This window comes from Desmodus rotundus, chromosome 4 (genome assembly GCF_022682495.2).
Source record: "Desmodus rotundus isolate HL8 chromosome 4, HLdesRot8A.1, whole genome shotgun sequence".
NCBI lineage: Eukaryota > Metazoa > Chordata > Mammalia > Chiroptera > Phyllostomidae > Desmodus > Desmodus rotundus.
The window spans coordinates 11880665-11899975 of record NC_071390.1 but is presented as its reverse complement, the minus strand read 5'-3'; the positions used below and the strand labels follow the sequence as shown (position 1 = coordinate 11899975).

The 19311-nt window shown below is 50.1% G+C and overlaps 1 protein-coding gene across 6 annotated transcripts in view; it reads right to left on the bottom strand.

The window, feature by feature from the left end:
- Window positions 1–19311, bottom strand: part of AFAP1L2 (actin filament associated protein 1 like 2) — a 92525-nt gene that overhangs the window by 34782 nt on the left and 38432 nt on the right. For all 6 annotated transcript variants that reach the window (XM_053923059.1, XM_053923060.1, XM_053923062.1 and 3 more), the window contains one exon: window positions 669–797. In XM_053923059.1, coding sequence (XP_053779034.1) covers window positions 669–797 — 129 coding nt within the window. The remainder of the gene's footprint in view (window positions 1–668; window positions 798–19311) is intronic.

Below are 19311 nucleotides of genomic sequence, written 5' to 3'. Positions count from 1 at the left end.
AACAGCACCAGCCTCGCAGGGCGATCTTGAAGCTAAAACAAGTTCATACGTGCGCGAGGGGGAAGTGCTCGATCAGGCCTCAGCTACTGATGGTAATAGTTTATTATGCCTTCCCTCCTTGCAACTGGAAGGGAAAAGTGCTTTGGAAACACTTTGTGGAGACCCTCACTCACGGGCTCCTTGCTGAATAGTTAGAGAATTCTGGGCTCCGATTCAGGTCACATCCGTCCTCCACCACTGTTATGGGCTGACTCGTGTCCTCTCAAAACTCATGTGTTAAATCCTAGTAGCTCGGACTGTGACTGTGTTTGAGAAGGGGGCAAGTGGTCTTTAAAGAGGTGACTAACAACTGAGTCCACTGGAGTGGGCTCTAATCCCGTATGCTCCGTGTCCTCACACAAGGGGGAGATCTGGACACAGACAGGCACAGAGAGATGGCGGCATAAAGGCCCAGGGAGTAGGCAGCCATCTACAAACCAAGAAGAGAGTCCTCCCAAGGAACCAAACCTGAGACACGTTGATCTCAGATTTTCGGTCTCCAGGACGGTAAGAAAATCAATGTCTGTTGTTTAACCCACATGATCAAACTTCACTATAGTGGCCCTCGTCAATACAACCGTCTGTCCAGGCCCATGGGCACCTCTCCCAGGGCCCTGGGCCACACTCACTGCTGCTTTTGATGTAAAGCTGGAGGAGCTCAGCCAGGCCGCTCTTCTTCACCACGGCGGTACTGCTCAGGTTCTCCTGATCGAGGATCTTGAGGAAGTCTTCCAGCTCGGTCAGCAGCTGCTCCAGGGCTGGAGACAGAGAACACAAAAAACCTTTACAGTGGCTGCCTTCTCTTCCAAGGCCTAGCTCAGATACCCCTCTGGACCCTGCCCCATCCCACTGTGAACCTTCTGGTCATGAGAGGAGGGGTTTGGGGTGAGGTCTGGCAGCGCGCGGGAGGCCCAGCCAAAATGTGGAGGCCCAGTGCCAGGTCTCAGGGAGAGGAAAACAGGCCCTCAGCTTTGAGGTGACCAACCTCAACCAGAGTCAGGTCTACCATTTGCTGGAGCGACAGTGACCAAGCTGGCCCAAACCAGTCCATAGGCCATGAGAGTCTGGAAACGGAATTTCCCTGCTTGGTAAAGGTCAATCAGAACAGCTCAGCGTGTAGGGAATCTGAACACAGATCAAACCCACCACCATCAAAAGAAGTGCTATGGTTGACCACTTGTTCATTCTGTCCCCAAGGACGGGGAAACAGAGAATCACTCCAAGGAGATGAAACGGTGATCGTCCTGTTTTTGTAGAAATGTGGCTGACCCGTCGAAAACCACGCTTAAGCAAGTAAAACCCTTCCCTGAGTTTCTTCGGTCACTGAGCCACTGCAACTGCCACCAAGACCAGCACCACTCCCAAGAAGGGCCCAGTCCCACAGATCCCGTTCCCAAATACATCTCTCGAGGACCACCACCACAGAGGCACTGGGCAGTCTCCAGCTGGGACCACCCTGCAGAAATGCTAGTGCAGAGGGCAGCAGTCTAGGAGCAGGGCAGGCTCCGGTATTGTTGTCATTATTATGAGTGACCTAAATCTCTACTAAGAACAGGATGCTGCGTTTGCTGCTGGGTTTGTCATCTGGGGTGTCGCTGCCTGGCTGGCTCTCCAGAACATGCTCATTAATGGCAACCAGCTGCTTGAGGGTCTCAATAGTGCTTTTTCCTATCACTGGTAAAATGCAGCCAGTGGCCCAGTTGCTGCATATGATAAAAGCTGGTCCAGGAGCCTAGAAGTAGGTGGAAGGTGGCCTGCATCTCTGTCTAAAAAGAGATAAGCAGATGGTAAGTGATAGCCGAGGCGAGGCAAGGAAGAAGCCATGTTTGGGTAGTTCCACGCAGGAAAGTGCCATGTCTCTTGCCTTTTCCTTGGGTTTTGAAAAGAATGCCACAGGAGTTGTCCAAGAAGACCATGGCTTTTGCCTGGTTTACTTTAAGCTGATTAGACTCTTAACGGAGTGGGTTTTGAAAGGGGACCAGAGTTCACTAAGAAGTCAGGTGTGCCCAGCATTTGGTTGGACCCTCAGCCTGAAGTTACTGGAAAATTAAAAAGCAGACTCAGGATAGCATGGCTCCTGCCTTCTGCGAGCTCCTTAGCAGGACAAGACCTGCACAGGTAAAGCACTGTACAGACCAAGGCACACCACCACCAATTCAAGAGTCAAGCAGGTGATACCAGCTTCCAGTGTGATAGGAGATCAGACAGAACACAACTCTAGGCCCGGAAGGCTTCTGGGAAGAGGAGGCAGTATGGTAAGGCCTTAGGTTAGTTTTTGGTTTGGTTGTACACAGCTATTCATGAGTTTCCTGTTGAGCTTAAAGAAGCCAAACCAGGGAAAACAAAGGAAAAAGTTGAGGAAAATGACCCTGAGCCTTGAACTCCACTGCAGTGTGGAGAAGGAAAAGTGAAAGGGCCTGGCAAGGCAAGCAGGGTCTCAGCTGCATTCTTCCTGACCTTCTGAACTTGAAGCTGTTCTACTGCTGTTGCTTCCGAAAAAAATTTTTAAAAAAGGCCTTAAAACTGAAAGTGTCTCTTCACTTCCGCATCCTCAGCTATTCCCAAAAGCTGCCCGATTCCTGGAAAACAGCCTTTGTTTATCTTCACATCAGCAAATATGTGTCCTAAGCCAAAGAGTGAAGAGTCCTCTGCCTGGCCCTGGGGTGACAGGGGTTACCCAGACTGGGTCTCCGGCCCTTCAGGGGCCCCATGTCTGGGGAGTGTGAATATGCAGGGGGAGAACAGAAGCAATTCAGGAATGTCTTCCAAGGATGAGGAATGAGCCAAAGACAGAGAAACAAACTTCAGGGTTATCAGGGAGAGGAATTTAATTTATAAGCAGGCCATTGAGGAATGAATAGGAGCTCACCGGAAAGAGCCAGAGGCACTTCAGGAAAAGGGAATGCGAGGCTCAGAAGCCTCAAAAGCTGAAAGCGCACAGAGGTTTTGGGAAACCTCAAGGGGTTCTGTGTCTCCAGGTCACAAGGGGCTTGGGGCAGGGTGGGGTGGGCCTCAAAGGGGAGAACGTGGTCTCTGAGGCCACACGTGCAGGATCAGATCCTGTGGGCAGTTCATAGGGGCTTTGTTTTATTCAAGAGTATCTTATCCTGCAGGCCTCTAGGCAATGCAGTGCAGAAGGCCACCTAACACCATTCTCCAAGCAGGCTAGAGACAGAATACCTCTGCAAACAAGGAGGACGATGGGAGGAACCAGGGACTGAGGAGGGGAGGCAGGGAGGCCAGTGAGGTGACTGCATCAGTGTAGCTGAAAATGGTGAAGGTGTGACCTAGTGACAGCAGCCGGGGACCATGTACGACGCTATGCCTCCACCACCTCCAATTCTACCAACCACCCTACAAGTGCACAGCATGGGAATGGGCTCCTGAGGCCCAATGACAACCAAACTCGGTCATGTCCACAGGTCATAGTGGCATGGCGGCTCAAATCCAAGTATGCCCAAGTCCAAGGTACACACTGCCTGCCATCTGTTGGGAGGTTTATCTGGATTGTGGCACCTGGTTCCCCTTCCACCAGAGTCTACAGGACAGGGGAAACAGGGAGCGGGGGCTGGCCTCGAGGTAGGATGGGGAGAGCCAATGGGACCCTGTGATAATTGCATTAGATGTAGGGACTGTAAAAGACGCCCGTGGGTGACTGAGAGAGGCAGAATGCCATCACACACAGGCCTGGGGACAGTGCCGTGAACCGGGCAGCTGTGGTCCCCCTGCCACCGGGGAGGTGAGGCACCAGGCAGATGGGGGGGCTGGGCTCTGAGAAAGCAGATGCCCTCCTTTTCCAGTAAAGCGGCTGGGCTAGGTGAGCAGTAACGAACAGGGTTGAAGAAACTCAGTACCCGGAACCAGAGAGTCACCAAGCCCGGGATGTCATTTCCTCTCCTCTCCAGATCTGCATCACCCTTCAAGGTGCATTCGTGTCCCTTCTCCACAAAGTCGTGCACGCCCAACAGCGCTCAGCTCTCTTGCCGTCTTTTGCCTCCCTGGGCTCCTCACTGTCAACGCCAGTTGTTCACAGTGATCTCAGCGTGAGCCAAGTCTGTCTCAGGTAGGCAGGAGCTCTCTCTGGTCAAGGGCCAGCCTCGGTAGATGTCAGTGTCTGACAAGGTGCTGAGCAAAACAGGGACCGGTGACCCTGCCGTCATCACACCCTCTAGGGTGCAGCTACGGGCTCTTGGACATAACAATCAACAAAAGCAAAGCCCGATTTGCGCCAACCCCGGTGACATTTTTCAACCCTCAGAGCTCAGAGGGGCGGGCAGTCCCTCCCAGGAATGTGGCTGTTTCACTGAGGCTCTGGAATGCGCTCATCCCCTTCCCCGCCCCACCCCCACCCTTCTCGTTTAGGTCTCTTCCTCATCTTCCAGCAGAGGGAGGAAAAAAATAAGTGTGTTGTTCACTCTGGGAACTGTAGGCCCTTGTGCGGGCTTTGCATCCTGGCTCTGTTAAAGTTCAGAGTTGCCTGCTCGGGATCTGACAGACCATCAATAAGATTGTTGTTCGGGGCTTCCAAGGCCCACGCAGAGCGGGGCGGTTCAACTGCTCGATTCACTGCCCTTGGCCTTGGCCAAGCTCTGCCTCCAGATGACCTCCTCCCCTGGCTTTTCTCATCTTGAGGCTGGCTTGCTTTATGGTCACTAGGTTCCCAACCCTACATGTCTTCCCAGCATGCCGAAAGAGCCGCCCCTCACGGCGCCCCTGCTGTTTTATGCACACATTTTAATTTATTCAGCTGCCTTTGCTGAAGACCCAAGACTGAGTCTGACTTTCCCTCCAAACATGAAACCAAGCCAACCTATTCTTTAAGTATAAAGAAATGCAGCCCCCACCGCACCCCCAACAGTTTCCAAGATCAACCCACTGGGTAGATTGTCCACAGGCACTGAACCACTGGGGACCAACCACAGTTAGGAACCTGGAAAAAGTTCCTGTGACACGCATCAGAATTAAGGGCGAAATTTGCCACCTAGATTCTCCTGATCACAGAGAATCCAAAATCCAGGCCCGCCTTTTACCTAGTACCTGCTGTGTGCCTGGTGTGTTAATAGAGCGGGGTCTTTTCTTTCTCTTTTACCATCTGAATACACATGTAGCATAAACTTCACCATTTTAACCACTTTCAGGTTTCTCATTCAGCGGCATTAAGTACATTTGCACTGTAATGCAACCATCACCGCTGCTACCTAGTTCCAGAACTTTTGCGTCACCTGAAACAGAACTCATTAGGCGGTTATTCCCCATTCCCTCCTCCCCCCGGTTTGTGGCAACCACACAGCTGCTTTCTGTCCTTATGGATTTGCCATGTCTGGACACTTCACAGACATGGGATGATACACTATGTGGCCCTTTGGGTCTGGCTTCCTTCACTCGGCACAATGTTTCCAAGGCTCGGGTGCATAGTGGCGCCTGTCAGCGCCGCGTTCCGTGCGATGGCGGGTTAGTGTCCCATTGTACGGACAGACCTCGTTCCATTCATCCATGTAGCAGTAACGTGGAAGTAGGGTTTTTAAACAAGAAAAAAATTAGTAGAGGTATAGTTTCTATACAGTATCAGCCTCTGTTTTTACTGTACAGTTCTAGTGTTTGGACAGACACACTCAGGTGTGGTCACTAACACCACAACCAAGATACTGAACATTTCTATCACCCCCAAAAGCTCCTTTGTGCCCTCTTGCAGGTGGCCCCTTCCACGGTCCCAGGCCCTGGTAAACTGTAGACCCTTTGGAGCCTGACTCCTTATTCTTAGCATAAGACCTTTGAGATTTACCCACATAGCTGCATGTGTAGTTTCCTTTTAACTGCTGTATAGTATTCCACATGCAGCCATAGGAGCCTCCATGTACTCCCTCTGCAGGGCGCTTCTGCACAGCGGGGTCCCATGTCCTGACCCAGTGGGTCGTGCTCCTGGAGGCACCTGCTGCTGACTTCAAGGGGCAAGCCTGCCTTCGGACACTTAGGGGGTGACCCCTCAGGGTCCTCCAGCAAAGGAAAAGCACTGATTCTCAGCGGTGGCTGCACATGGGAATGAGCAGGGAGTTTTAAGAAATTCCTAATGCCTTGGTGTACCCCAGACTTCCTGTGGAGTTGCTCTGGGTGTGGTCCGGGCCGAAGGAATCTTCAAAGCTTCTAGGTGATTCTAATGTGCCGTCAAGGTCATGAACCACTGAGATAAATGGAAGTGTGATTATTGCTTCATGAAGAGCCTTCTTACTTTATAAAATTATTGGCGAGATTCCTTAAAAAAAAACACACTTCTATAGTGCTTCTATGTGACTCAATTCTGATTTTACATGTACAACTTTCTGGGTTCATGTCTGCTATATAAAGTCAGATACACTTGAAAATACATTTTTCCGCCCTGAAGTCCTTTCCCTTCTGGACAATAAGGGTGTGGATGGCAAGAGCCAAGATGTCTATATGTCTAAACATCACCGAACTTGGTCCTCCAACCTGCCTGAACAAGGGGAAGTGCCCATCACTGACGATCGGCCCCCAAAATGTTCTCAGGCTACCCCGATGGCTGTCGCTGAGCACGCCTGTGTGGATGCCAGGAGACCGAGCCAGAAATGTTAATAACTTTCTGCAGGATAAATAGTCCAGGAGTTTTTCTTCATCTCCACCTCCAAGAACTGGCGAGAGTCGGGGAGGTTTTTGCTGCCGTTCCTCGCCCTGTGAGTGTGCCGCTCCCCGCTGAGCCTGACCTTCAGGCCAGCTGGTCATCCTTTGTGCAAGGCCTGTTTTTTCTCACCTATCTTGGAGTCTCATCACTTAAAACTTTCCCCAACAAGAGGCCACCCTCTGCATGCCCAGATTAGCTGTGCGGGCTGAGAGATGAGACAGATGCTTTGCTGCTGCTCACACTACTGGAAAAACAACTTGGGCTGCTCACTGCTGACCTCTCAGATGGAACAAACCTCCCCGAGAGCAGAATTCCAACCCAGCTACAGAGCCAGCTGGAACCGGAGCTGCTCAGAGTGGGCCCTTCGGAAATTCACACAGTAACAGCTGAGGCCATCAAACCCAGTACAGCGAGGCTGAAGGGCCCGAGGCCTGCCCAGGGCCACCTCCACTCTGCCTCAGTGTGCCCAGATGCACCACCTGTCCATCCGGCCCAACTATCCGGCCCACGGGCTATCATTTGGTGATTCTCTCATTTTTACTGTTTTGTATTTGTCCCATGAATGCAAATCCTTTGTCTCCAATAAAATTGAAAGCTCTGTGTAGGTAGGGACCACATATGGTTTGGTTCCCCCCACAGTGGAAACTGTCTGCTGTACATAAGCCTCCACCCCCCACCCCACCCCTGCACACACATGGCATAATGAAAACTCCCTCTACTATACAAGCGTCCGGGCTGCTCTGTCCAGCAGGCCTGGGCAAAGGGCTCCCCAATCCCTGGTCACCATCCCAGTCCCTCTGTGGGCCAGTTAACATCTCTGGAATGACTGTCCAGAGGCTGCTCTTGGCAGCTGCTGGAGCTGGGAGCACATGAGGCATCTCACCCCTGGACTATGCTCTGGGGGAATTTTCTCAAGGATGCAGGTGGGTGGGCATACAGGCAGGTGGGCAGGTATGGAGGCAGGTGGGTGGGCATGGAAGCAGGTGGGTGGGCATGGAGGCAGCTGTGCCTCACTGGACCAGGAACCAGAGCCAGAGAAGTTCGACCCCCAAGACACTCCAGCAGTGCAGGGGCCATATAACGGCAGAGGCGACAGCCCAGGTTCTAGCAGTCACCAGGGCCTGGGCCAGACAAAGAGGCTTTGGCCCCAGGAAGCCTTTGTTGTCCCGGCCCACTTAGGACATTCCTTGAAGGCAATCTGCTGGAAGAGAGGCTTCACTGAGGCTCAGGCGGAGGTCAGTTCTGCAGGTGGGAGGTGCAAAAGTCCGGCTGGGTGGCTCCCTGCGTGGCAATCACACAGTGGGCAAAAACCTTGGCTGCTGGGGTCACTCAAGTTCACCTGGGAAGTTTGGGAAGTACTGTGTGATAGGGAAAAAAAAAAAAAAAAGGCAGGCTGGAAAATAACAGTGGTTCTCTCTCTCAGTGGGGGAGTGACGGGAAATGTTTCCTTCCTTCTTTTCTTCCCTCCGTATTCCTCAACCCAGAAGAGCTGTGGGTCATCGCCCCGAGGAGAGACTGCTGCTGTGGCTGCCATGCTTTCAATGTTGGCTGCAAATTTGGGCTTCTCCTGATGCACGTGCTACTAGTATCGGAGAAAAAGGACGCAAACTAGAGATGTACAGAAAGAACAAAAGTGATCGTACCATTCAGAGTTCTTGTTTCTTTCCAACATTTGGCAAAAGTAATGATGTGCCATGGGACCGATGTGCTAGATGGGCCTTTTCATCCTGTCTTGGCCTCTGCCCCAGCCAGTAGGCAGGAGGCTGACCCTCAGCCTGATTCAGAGCCTCCAAGGATGCTGGGCTGGAGAACTAAGGACTCCCAGCCTCCCAAGCCTCTTTGTCCGTCTGGCCTGGATCCTGCTGGCTCCTGGATCCTGGAGTGTCTCGCCCCTGCTGTCAGGTTCCCCTGAACTGGTGGAGTGTCCTAGGGTGGGAGGAGGGTCACACATGTCTTATCCTGGGTCCCTGGGTTCCTCATCCAGACGGAGCAGTGTCTTTTGTGCCCTTCCCACCTAAACCAGGTTCCAGATCCCAGTCACCTAAATCTTAGTTCCAAATCTTGGTTCACTCTTGCCTTCACCACATACTGGCTGTGTGGCTTTGGGGAGCTCAATCAACTTCTCTGTGCCTTTGTTTCCTCATTTTTAAAATGGGGTTAGTATCAGTACCTACTTCCTAGGATTGGTGTAGCTACCAGGTCCTTTTGCTTCTTTCCTACCTCCTGCCCATCTAAACCCCTGTGCCCACAGCCCCACAGTCGACCTGCCTTAGCAGCAGACCCAGGAGGTGTTCCTTTGGGCAAAGAGTAGAATGCCATTAAAAATGTTGCCTCTGAAGGGATAACCAACCAATGAGTGTGTGCTGAGGTTAACTGTTGCTTTTCCCCAGGATCCACTTGCCCTTTTTATTTGCACCCCATTTTTCTTTGGGAATCCCCTTTACCCAACAGGTGTTTATGGTTTGAGTGGCACTAGAACCCCACTCCCGACTGGATGGGCAGCCATTTGACCTTGATTGTAGCCAATCAGAGTGCTTCATTCTCCCCACCACAGTGATTGGCTTAGGGATGGCCTCTTGACCCTAGCCAAGCCAATGAGCATCGGCCTCGGGACTCTTCCTGGAACCACTAGGAAGTCTCCTTTCCCAGGGTCTCTGAGCTGTGGGAATGTCAGCCTGCTGAGGCCATGTCTGGGAAGAAGAAGGCAAACAGAGCCTGGAGATTTCTGACGACAAGATTTCAGCCCCTGGATTCAGCCCCAACTCAAACTAGCCTTCCCTGTATATACCACCTAGTTACGTGTGGCCAAGACATCCCATTTTTTGATTAAGCCAGATTGAGCTGGGTCTCCTTTGCTTATAAACAGAGAGTGAACTACCACAGCACACGTTTTGACCCTGGACTCTGGGTCAGGCAGTCTTCTGTACATACAATTCCGTCCACCTCGTGAGGTTGGTATTATCATCCCATTTCATAGAGGGGAGAGCCAAAAGAGGGTCACACTGCAAATACCAGTGCTCAGAATCAATAGGCCTTTCTGGCCCAAGTCTAGAGTTCATTCCATTAAGCTGAGACTACTTTACATTAGTAAATTACTTATTAAAACAGACTGTCCAGAGACTGAATTCAAAAACATTCTAAAAGCCCATGGGGAAGCCTGGGATAAAATGTCACCAAGGTCCAGGGTGAGGGCAGAGGACAAGCAGGCAGGGGGCAGTGAAGACAAACTTCTGCCAGCCTAATGAATGAGACAGCAGTGGACGCTGAAGGGGGAATTCCAAAGGCTCAGGGAGCAGGCGCGGAGGAGGCGCAGAGCAGGGCACGACAACTGGGGAAACCAAAGGCTCCGAGCAAAGACCTTCGCTTATTGCAGGCGGTGTTGATGGGTTTTGAGACAGTGCCCCAGGGCAGCCTGTGGGGCCATCAAGGGTAGAAGCTGCAGGTCTTAGCTCAGGGAGCAAAACTGCTGTGCAGAAGGCGCCAGACCCAGAGGACAAGGCTGTTGGAGGCATGGGTAGGCATGATCAAGTTGCAGGAGAAGACCCTTTCAGGCAGACCCTTTGTTCGCCTGCCTAAAGTGGCCCTAAATTTTAGGAAGAGAAGCAAAAGTGCCCCCACAGAGGAGCAGTGTTAAGAACGCCGACAGTCCTGCCTGGCTGTTGAGCTGGACTACCCCGTTCTGCGAATCAGAACGTCTCCACTGGACAGGACTGGTAACCAGGCCAAGAGCCATATAGAAAGAATCCCTTGACATGAATGCCATCAACCTGAAATAGTCCCTCCAGCGACCTTGCAGGAGCTACAATCAATAATGAATAGAAATGAATTATTTTGGTCTACTTAGCACTCATTCTCCTTCTTTTTGGTAATGGGGAGACCCATTCCACATGGTGCAGATCCAGCTGACTGCCCCCCCCCCTTAGCCACAGGAGGTGCGGATGGAGCTGAGGACTGGCCATCCTCCAGGCCCCGGGGATGGGTTCCAGCAAGGCCATAACTTCCCCAAGGATTTGCTCTGCGGGCTTCAGGAGGAAGAGGTCTCTCTTCTCATTGGATCAAAAGCCATGAAGATGTATACTGGGACTGCAGGTCCCGCCCTCCCTTTCCAGGCTGAGAATGAAGCCAGTGATCACAGGGGAGCAAAGCTGAGAGCTGGAGAAAGAGACAGAGCCCTACCTACATTGCTAGAGTCCCTAGGTCCAGCCATGCCTGAAGCTCACACTGCACTTCCAATAAACTCCCTTTTTCACATAAGCTGGGTGTTGGTCACTGATGACAGAAAGTCTTTATTAACGTGGAAGCAAAGGTTGAACATGTGATGGCTCCTTGTAAACCATCCCTTTACAAGGCACACTTCAACTTCCTAACACCACCAAATAGCACAACAGCCATCTTAATGGCCCAAGCACAAAGCCTACGAGGCCAGGTAGTTTTCTTAGATGTCTTAGGTGGTGACCAGAGCACCAGAAAACTGCTGACAACGGTGAACAGGCACTGGGGCTGTTTAAATCACAATGCATCAGCAAGTGTAGGAATGGATTCCTCATGCTGCTCTCCCTGGTCCCTAATTCGGGGCACACAGCAGGACTTTCCAAACTGTGGCCTTGACCCTTTAGTGGGTGGTGCTGTCAGCTCAGTGAGTTAGCGCCAGCGGTCTAAAAAACTTGAGTATAAAAAGACAGCAAAAAAAAAAAAGTAGTAGAAAATGTCAGAATGCACTGCATCTAGTAAAAAAATGTGATCTTTCAAAACACCTTTAAGTGGTGTGCGTGCGTGTGTGTGTATGTGTGTAGGCGTGTGTGTGTCCTGGGATACGTTTGTAAAACACACCTCTTACCAGGGGCCCAATCGAAAAGACTGAAAAACACTACAACAGGCCCGTGCTCTTACCTGAAACCTCCAAAGCCAGAGGTGCTTTGAAGTTCAGCATAGTTCATATTCTAGAAAAAGGATGTGGCGCACACCATTCCCCCCACCCCGTTGCCCCCAGCAAGGTCTAGGGAAACACTCATGAATAAAACACATTAATGTTTCTACAGCAAACTACACACTCATGCCAGGTGGGGCCGATAGATTATAAATCACCTCACATCATTCCCAACGCCTCCAAATTAATTTGTACCAACTTTACAAAAAAACTTCTGGTTTTAGGATTTTGGAACTGAGGTGATTGTGGGCCTATCCAGGGATTCACAGGATCTTTCTCCTTCTTCTGCCTCAAAAATGACTTTTAATTTTCCAGGTTTTAAAAGAGACCTCATGGATGGTGGCGAATTCATGTTAGGCTTTTCATAAATCAACGCAAAACCGCCAAGATATTCACGGGGCTGTTGGCAGGTGGGCCTTTAAAAGACCCTCCACAAACTAACTGGACTTCTGACGGAGGTCACCTAGTGCCTGACGGTTGACAATGGTACTAATTCTTTGGCCACCAGCCACGTGTGGCTTCGGGTACTCGAAATGTGGTTGGTGTGACTGAGATCAGCTGTGAGCCTATAGATGGCGTTTCAAAGACCGTAAAGTAACTTGACAGTTTTTGAAGGTATTGATTACATATTGAAATGGTGGGATGTTGGATGTATCGAGTTAACTATGTTCTTAAAACTCACTTCACTGATTTTTTTTTTGTTAAAAAATTTTAAATGTACTTGAAAATTACACATGTTTTGCTTTCTATTTTGATTGGACAGCACTGGCCTGAAACATCTATCATATAGACTCAGAGCATTTATAACCGCATGAAAAAAGTCATCCGTCTGCGGAAAACCAGACAATGTTCAGAGAGAGGAAAGGACTTCACCAAGGTCACACGGTCAGTGTGTTGAAGGCTAAATCTGCCACATCTGCCCAAGGCTTTCTAAATCCCAATTCAAGTAGTTTCATACCCTGGAGAGGAAGGAACAAGGGTCATCCTTTAAGGAGAGCAGGGGACAAGGGCTCGGAAAAGGCAAGGCCTTCTGAAGCACTGGCCGCCATCCGCCAAGGTGTGCAGGGGCGAGCAGAGGGAAGGTCTCTCCTCCGGAAAACGGCTGTGACCCGGATGGAAAAGACCTGCTTGCTCAGCGCAGGCTGTGCTTCGTCCGTGCGAACAGTGAGCCAGTTATTCATCGCAGAAATATGCTAAACGGAACCCTCGAAGCCCTGCTACATAAACAATACAAAGGTATCACAGGGCTTTGAGTTGGATCATTGTTTTTGTTTGATGTTTCAGCCAAATTTATCAAAAGAAGCTGCTGATGTACGATTTCCAACTCTCCCAGTACACTGCAGTCTGGGGGAACATTTTTGAATTTGCTTTTGGCTGCTTCTTCAAATCTCCCTTTCCCTCCCTGGCCCATGTCAAAGGCACTCCTCGGCTTCTCATCTCCCCTCCCTGCCTCCTCTCTCAGCTTCGATTTCTCCAACTCCAGGCCCCACCCCCCACCCAGCCTCAAACACCCTGAAATTGTCTGTAGCCCCTTTTTCTCAGCACAACCAAGTTCTCTAACACAACACCCATGCACACCGCCGTCTCTCACCTATTATCCCCTTGACCCTCAAACCATGCTGTAAGAATACCGCAAGGCGTGCTCATCATTTCCTCCCCCTGCCGCCCTGGCACTGTCTGCCCGCTCCCCCCCCCCCCACCGCAACTCATCAGCAAGTATCTCCCCAGGGAGTGGCTGGCTGTACACCAGTGGTCTCTTTAAAGATGTACTGAACACCTACTGTCCGCCTGGGCCCGGCTAAGCAATGCAGTGGCGAAGACCATCAGGCCGATCCCTATTTCCCTATTTCTAATTTGCATGTATTCCTTGAATTCATAAAATAAGAATGCATGTTGCATTCTTTATTATTTTTTAAAAGATTCTATTTATTTAATTTTAGAAAGAGGGGAATGGAAGGAGAAAGAGAGGAAGAGAAACATGTGCAAGAGAAACATGGATTGGTGGTCTCTCGTGTACCCTCCACTGGAGACCTGGCCCACAATCCAGGCACATGCCCTGACTAGAAATCCAACCTGTGACCTTCCAGTTCACAGGCCAGCGCTCAATCCACTGAGCCACACCAGCCAGGGTGGATGTTCCAACTCTAGTTGCGTGGAATGCAGTAGTTTCCTTCATTCTCTCCCTCCACCGTGGTGCCACTAAGTTGAGGATGTGTCTTGTCATCATTCCTCAATCAGCTCTTCTCCTCCCTGGCGCAGTGGTTTTCCATAGTGGGGGGGCTATCTGCACTGTGTTCAGTTTCTTTGGACAACAGATGAATTTCTAATGTTTTCAAGTCACAGCAATGCTGAGAAAGTGTCTGTCTCAAACCCCATAACAGATTCCTACAGTGCAAGTGGAGGGGCTTGGAGTTCCTTTAGGCCTCCCCCCCCTGCAACTGGCTGGGCACCTCCTAAGCACCTGGGAGGTACCCAGCCCTGGGCAAGGGTGCACAGGTTTGACTAATGAAGGCAGTGCTGGGCCTGGGTGCAGAATCCCCCTCTTTCAGCCCCCAGCTCTGAATATCTGTCCTTTCCACTCAAAACTGGTTCTTGGGACCCCGTCCAGCATTTCCAGAGAAATCCTACACTTGGTTCAGGAGCTGCTTACTCAGAAGTGAGGCTTAATTAGAAAAACCTGGGAATGAAGGAGTCTTCTTTGGCCTTACCATTGTACTGAATTTAATTTGGCTCAAAGTAAAGCAAAAATACAATGAACTCTAAATTCAGCAACAAGGATGAATAGTTTTATGATGGGCCATTTTCTAATGAATAAACCATAAAGATAGAATGGCAGTTCAATAAATAACACAAAATACTATTAATAATAAACCAGTAAAAGATAAAGAATACAAATAAAAAGGAGGAAACTGCCTTTTTTTTTTTTTTAAGAATAAAGACAGCCCTGGCTGGCGTGCCTCGGTTGGTTGAAGTGTTGTCCCGCAAACCAAAAGGTCTCGGGTTCCATCCCTGGTCAGGGCACATGCCTGGGTCACAGGTTTGGACCCCGGCCGGGCATGTACAAGAGGCAACTGATTGATGTTTCTCTCCCTCTCTCTCCCCTTCCCTTCCCCTCTTTCTAAAATCAATAAGCATTTAAAAAAGAAAAATATACCCTACCAGAATCCCCTCCCCAAAAGTAAAGTCAGCCAAATGACTGACAAAGCTTATCACCTGAGCTCTTACAACAAACCTATATGGTAGATATAATCACCCTCTGAAGGAACAGACATGGGAGGTTAAGTAACTTGCCCAAAGTCACACAGCCAGTAGTCCAATCTTGAATTCAGATCACTCTGACCCCTCCCACCATCACCTGGGCTGGCCTCCCCTGAGACGCCTTCTTTTAAGTCCACATAGTAAAAAACACACACACACACACACACACACACACACACACAGAGTCATTTAAAAATGGAGCCTAGCAGAGAAGGCATACCTGAGGGAGTTCTGTTTGCCTAGATCTACACATAAATACAGAAGAACTCTGTTAGTCTAGTTCAACCCTGCTTATTAATACCACTTGCCAGTGACCAAATCACATCCTGTGAGAACAGGAAGAGTGAAAACAACAATAACGAAAGCCTTAGGAAATACATTAACTCACAACAGGACGTGAGACCACTGTTGTATTAAAGTCTCTGCTGTGTGACAAATTGTCCAAACATTTGACAAGTGTACAAATACATCTTGCACTGTTTTGCTAATGCAGTATTTGTGAGGCATCAGTGCCAAACTGCAATCACTGTCCAAATGTTATTACTGGGTTTAAGATGACTTTTGGTTTTAAATAGACTAAATGCCTTCTAATAAAATCATCTAATAAAAAACAATCTACCATGCAAATGTATTTTGTGAGCCCCACGTGTAAACGTGCCTTGGACTTCTCCCCACAGCGAGTGAGAAATGGAAATGGGGGGAAGGAGGGTAACTGAGTGTCCATGGGTGGATACCACTGGAGGGATTCATCCAAGTCCTCCTGAAACGAATCGACTTTCCTTGCACCCCACACAGCAGGTCTACTCAGAGAGAGGATTCCTGGAGTTGTACCTGTTAATGGGAAGGTAAAAGAAGAGGCGGGCATGTGATGTTTTAATCAATGCCGTCCCCTGGCTATGACAAACAGGTTTCCAACAAGTGATCTTGTGAGTTAGTGTTGACCTGGTCAAAGAAACCCAAACAGCTCCCCTTGTACTATGACATAACACATCCATCTTTTCTTTCCTTTATTTTTTTTAAAAAAAAAAGGTACCGGTGTGGTCAGGGCACTGGGTAAAGGAGGTCAATGGAAATTTAGAAGACTAACAAAAGTCCTATCCTACTGGCCTCTGTTTTGGATTTCGGCCTTGACTCCTACAACTCGGTTTCAACTGAGTGTACCTCTGCCAAGGACACCAAAAACTGAGCTTGACACTGCCACCTTACCAAAGCTAAGAATGAGCGAATGCCACAGACATGGGTGCGGTGATTAATTTTAGGGGTCAACTTGCCTGGGCCATGGGCCTCCATAATCTCATGAGCCAATTCCTTATACTATTTTCCCATAGATAGATAAATGGATGGAGGAATGGACCGATGCAGAGGGATGGATGGATAGATGGATGAGCAGATGGATGGACAAATGCATGGTGGATGAACAAAGATATCCCATGGGGTTCTCTGGAGAACCCCAATGCACAGAGCTTTGGCAAACCACGGAGACGTCCTGCTCACACTGAAGGACATTTAGAAAACGGCAGGAACAATTTCACGGGTTGGGAATGGAGACATTTACTACTATTGTCCTGAACCCTCAGACCTCCTGTGGGCTTTTCTATCCCGAACTGACTCCAACAAACATGGTTCAAAACCCCACAGGTCTGGACAGTCTCTTGGGTGTTGAGGCTCAGAAGTTCTCACTTGGGACACGCATTTTCTTTTCCAAGCACAGTTTCTGCGTCAGTACAGTAACTTCTCCCATACACACGTATTCTACTCCTGGGAAATCACGGGACCGAGGGGTAGGAGAGGAACCCAGGCAAAAAATGTCAGGGAAGGTGTGGAATTCTGTAGCTTCACCGTGATGTCTTAGCTGATCGCTGTCCCTAAGTACCAATGAGACAATCAAGACGCCTCCTCAAATCCTGGTCCCTGACTTTCAATACAGACCCCTCCCCTCAGAGGACTCTGCCACACATTAAACTGAAAGCCTGAGGACAGTATGCACGTGAGAAGACCACTCCCACATGCCATGTGACATCTGAACACAGAAGCTAGGACGCCTCTGTGCAAAGAGTCCCCAACGTGATGGAACCATCTCAACCTCTCATTGGCCAGCTGGAGGCTGCACCTTACAGTGGGGTGTTGCCTCAAGCCGACTCTGCCAGGTGCTTCTCACAGCTTCATGCCTTCAAGCATTCATTTCCTCCCCACTTAATGGACCACCTACTATGTGTTGGACCCTAGATTCAACCGCTAACTGTGATGGGTAGGGCCCTCCTGGGGTACATGTCAATGTGCCTCATTGCACATTCTCTCGCTATAGCTATGTTAGCTTTTCTGTACCTTTTAGAAGAACATCAATAAAACATTTCTGGTATTCTTATGTCCCAGTATTCCGCGATTCTCCATGCATAAATGGGTGACAGAAAACCCTGTATGTTTTTTCTACAGCGATTTTATTCTGGCAGCTGTTCAGTTCTTTCCTTCTCGTGACAGGGGACGACCCCCCCGTGCAGTGGAAGGAGCCGGGTGTGAATTCAGTGACTGCACTAACAAGCTGTGGGAACCTCAGCAAGTTTGATAACCTTTCTGACCCTCCGTTTTCCCACCTACAGAAGTGGAAAGAAACCATGCCTATTTTGTAGGCTGGTGTGAGGATGAAAGGGAAGAACATGTGAAAAACACCAGATGCAACATGTTATTCAATAAATGTTATTATGCCCTGTGGTGGGTTGAATAGTGGTCCCTCAAATGTACGGCCACATCCTAAACCCTGGCACGTGTGATGTCACCTTACTTAGAACTGGGTCTTTGCTGGTGTCGTTAAATTAAGGACCTGGAAAGGAGATTAGGCTGGATTTAGCTGGGCCCTCAATCCAGGGACTGGTGTCCTTGTAAGAGAAAGGAGAGGGAGCTTTGAGATACAGAAACAAGGGGGACAGACCATGTGGAGACAGAGATTACAGTTAATGCTGCCACAGCCAAAGGACACCAGGTGCCACCAAGGTTGAAGAGACAAGGAAGGACCCTCCCCTCAAGTCACCAGAGGGAGCATGGCCCTGCCAACACCTTGGTTTTGGACTTCTGGCCTCCGGAAAGGTGAGAAAATAAGTTTTTGTTGTTTCAAGCCCCCTAGTTTGTGGTGATAGAGTGTGGCCACTCCAGGACACAAATACTCACAGAACGAGAGCGGAATGTCCGTACGCAGCTTAGGGAGGCACAGGCTCACAAAAGGTGAACCTGGTTGGAAAAGGTCTGATTTTCCACTGGATTATAAGAATCCGATTAGTTTTACAATCAGTCAGGAGACAAACTCCTGAATTTGGAAACATCCACTCTGGTGAAACAACCCTTCCAGGTTTGCCGTAAACAACTGTGAACAACGTTCACGGAAAGCTGAGCAGGTGGGGGGCCCAGGGCTTCTAGGCAGGGGTGCGACAGGTGCAGGTGAGACAGCCGCATGGAGCCATGGGGACTCGCATGCCCCGGCTGCCCTCCCTTGGGGACAGTGGGCTCCGAGCCACTTTCGCACTGGGAGCTGCCTGGCAGGAATAGGTTCCGGCACAGGTGCAGAACTCGGGGAACTTGGGTTTCTGGGAGTTGGGGTAGGGCAACTCCTGGGATATGTTCCAGACTCGGAAATTCCGAGTTTAAAAAAAAAAAAAAAGGAAAAAAAATCCAAGCTGCGTCTCTTGGAAGGTCCTTGAGCCCACTGGCTTCCCAGCCTGCATGTGGCCTGTAGCAGTTACACTACATGTCCCCGAGGCCCAGCGTCAGGCCAGCTGTTCACTGCACGGTTCTCCAGTCAGAGCCCTGGGCCCCCACCAGCCATAGTGACGAGGTGCAGCCCCTGCTCGGGGCCTGAGCCCTGGTCCTGTCTGTCCTCTTACGGCTCGGGATTTGCCAAAGGAGCCTCGAACTAACGCCCACTGAGTGGGAGGCGCTGGCCGGGCACTTGCCTAATGTAGTTCATTTCTCTTAATCCTCCCCAACCTTATAAAACAGAGTTTTAGTAACCAGTCTTAAAGCTGAGGATGTGGGTGAAGTCACTTGCCTAAGGTTACAGAGGGTGACCACTGGCAGAGCTCAAATCAAAGCCCCGACCTCTGGCCTGGTATCCAGTTGTACCTGCGCTCCTTGGGGAGGCCTCCCCCGATCAGGCCAGGTGGCTTCGCTCCTCCAACACTCAGGTGTTCTGTTCATATCACTAAAGTGATGGTGCCATCACGGGACCTGCTGTGCCACGGGATTCTACCCCCGTTATTGAATCCTCACGACAGCCCTGTATGAAATCGTTAGCCCCATTTTACAGATGGGGAAACTGAGGTGTCTGAGAGAGCAAGTGCCTTCCTCAAGGCCACACAGCTCACATGATGGAGGATTCGAGCCAGGGTCCTGCAGGCCATGCCTTTTCTCCCAGCAGGAGCCTGCCTGTGCCGCCAACTTGGCAGTGAAGCCACCTCTGGGCAGC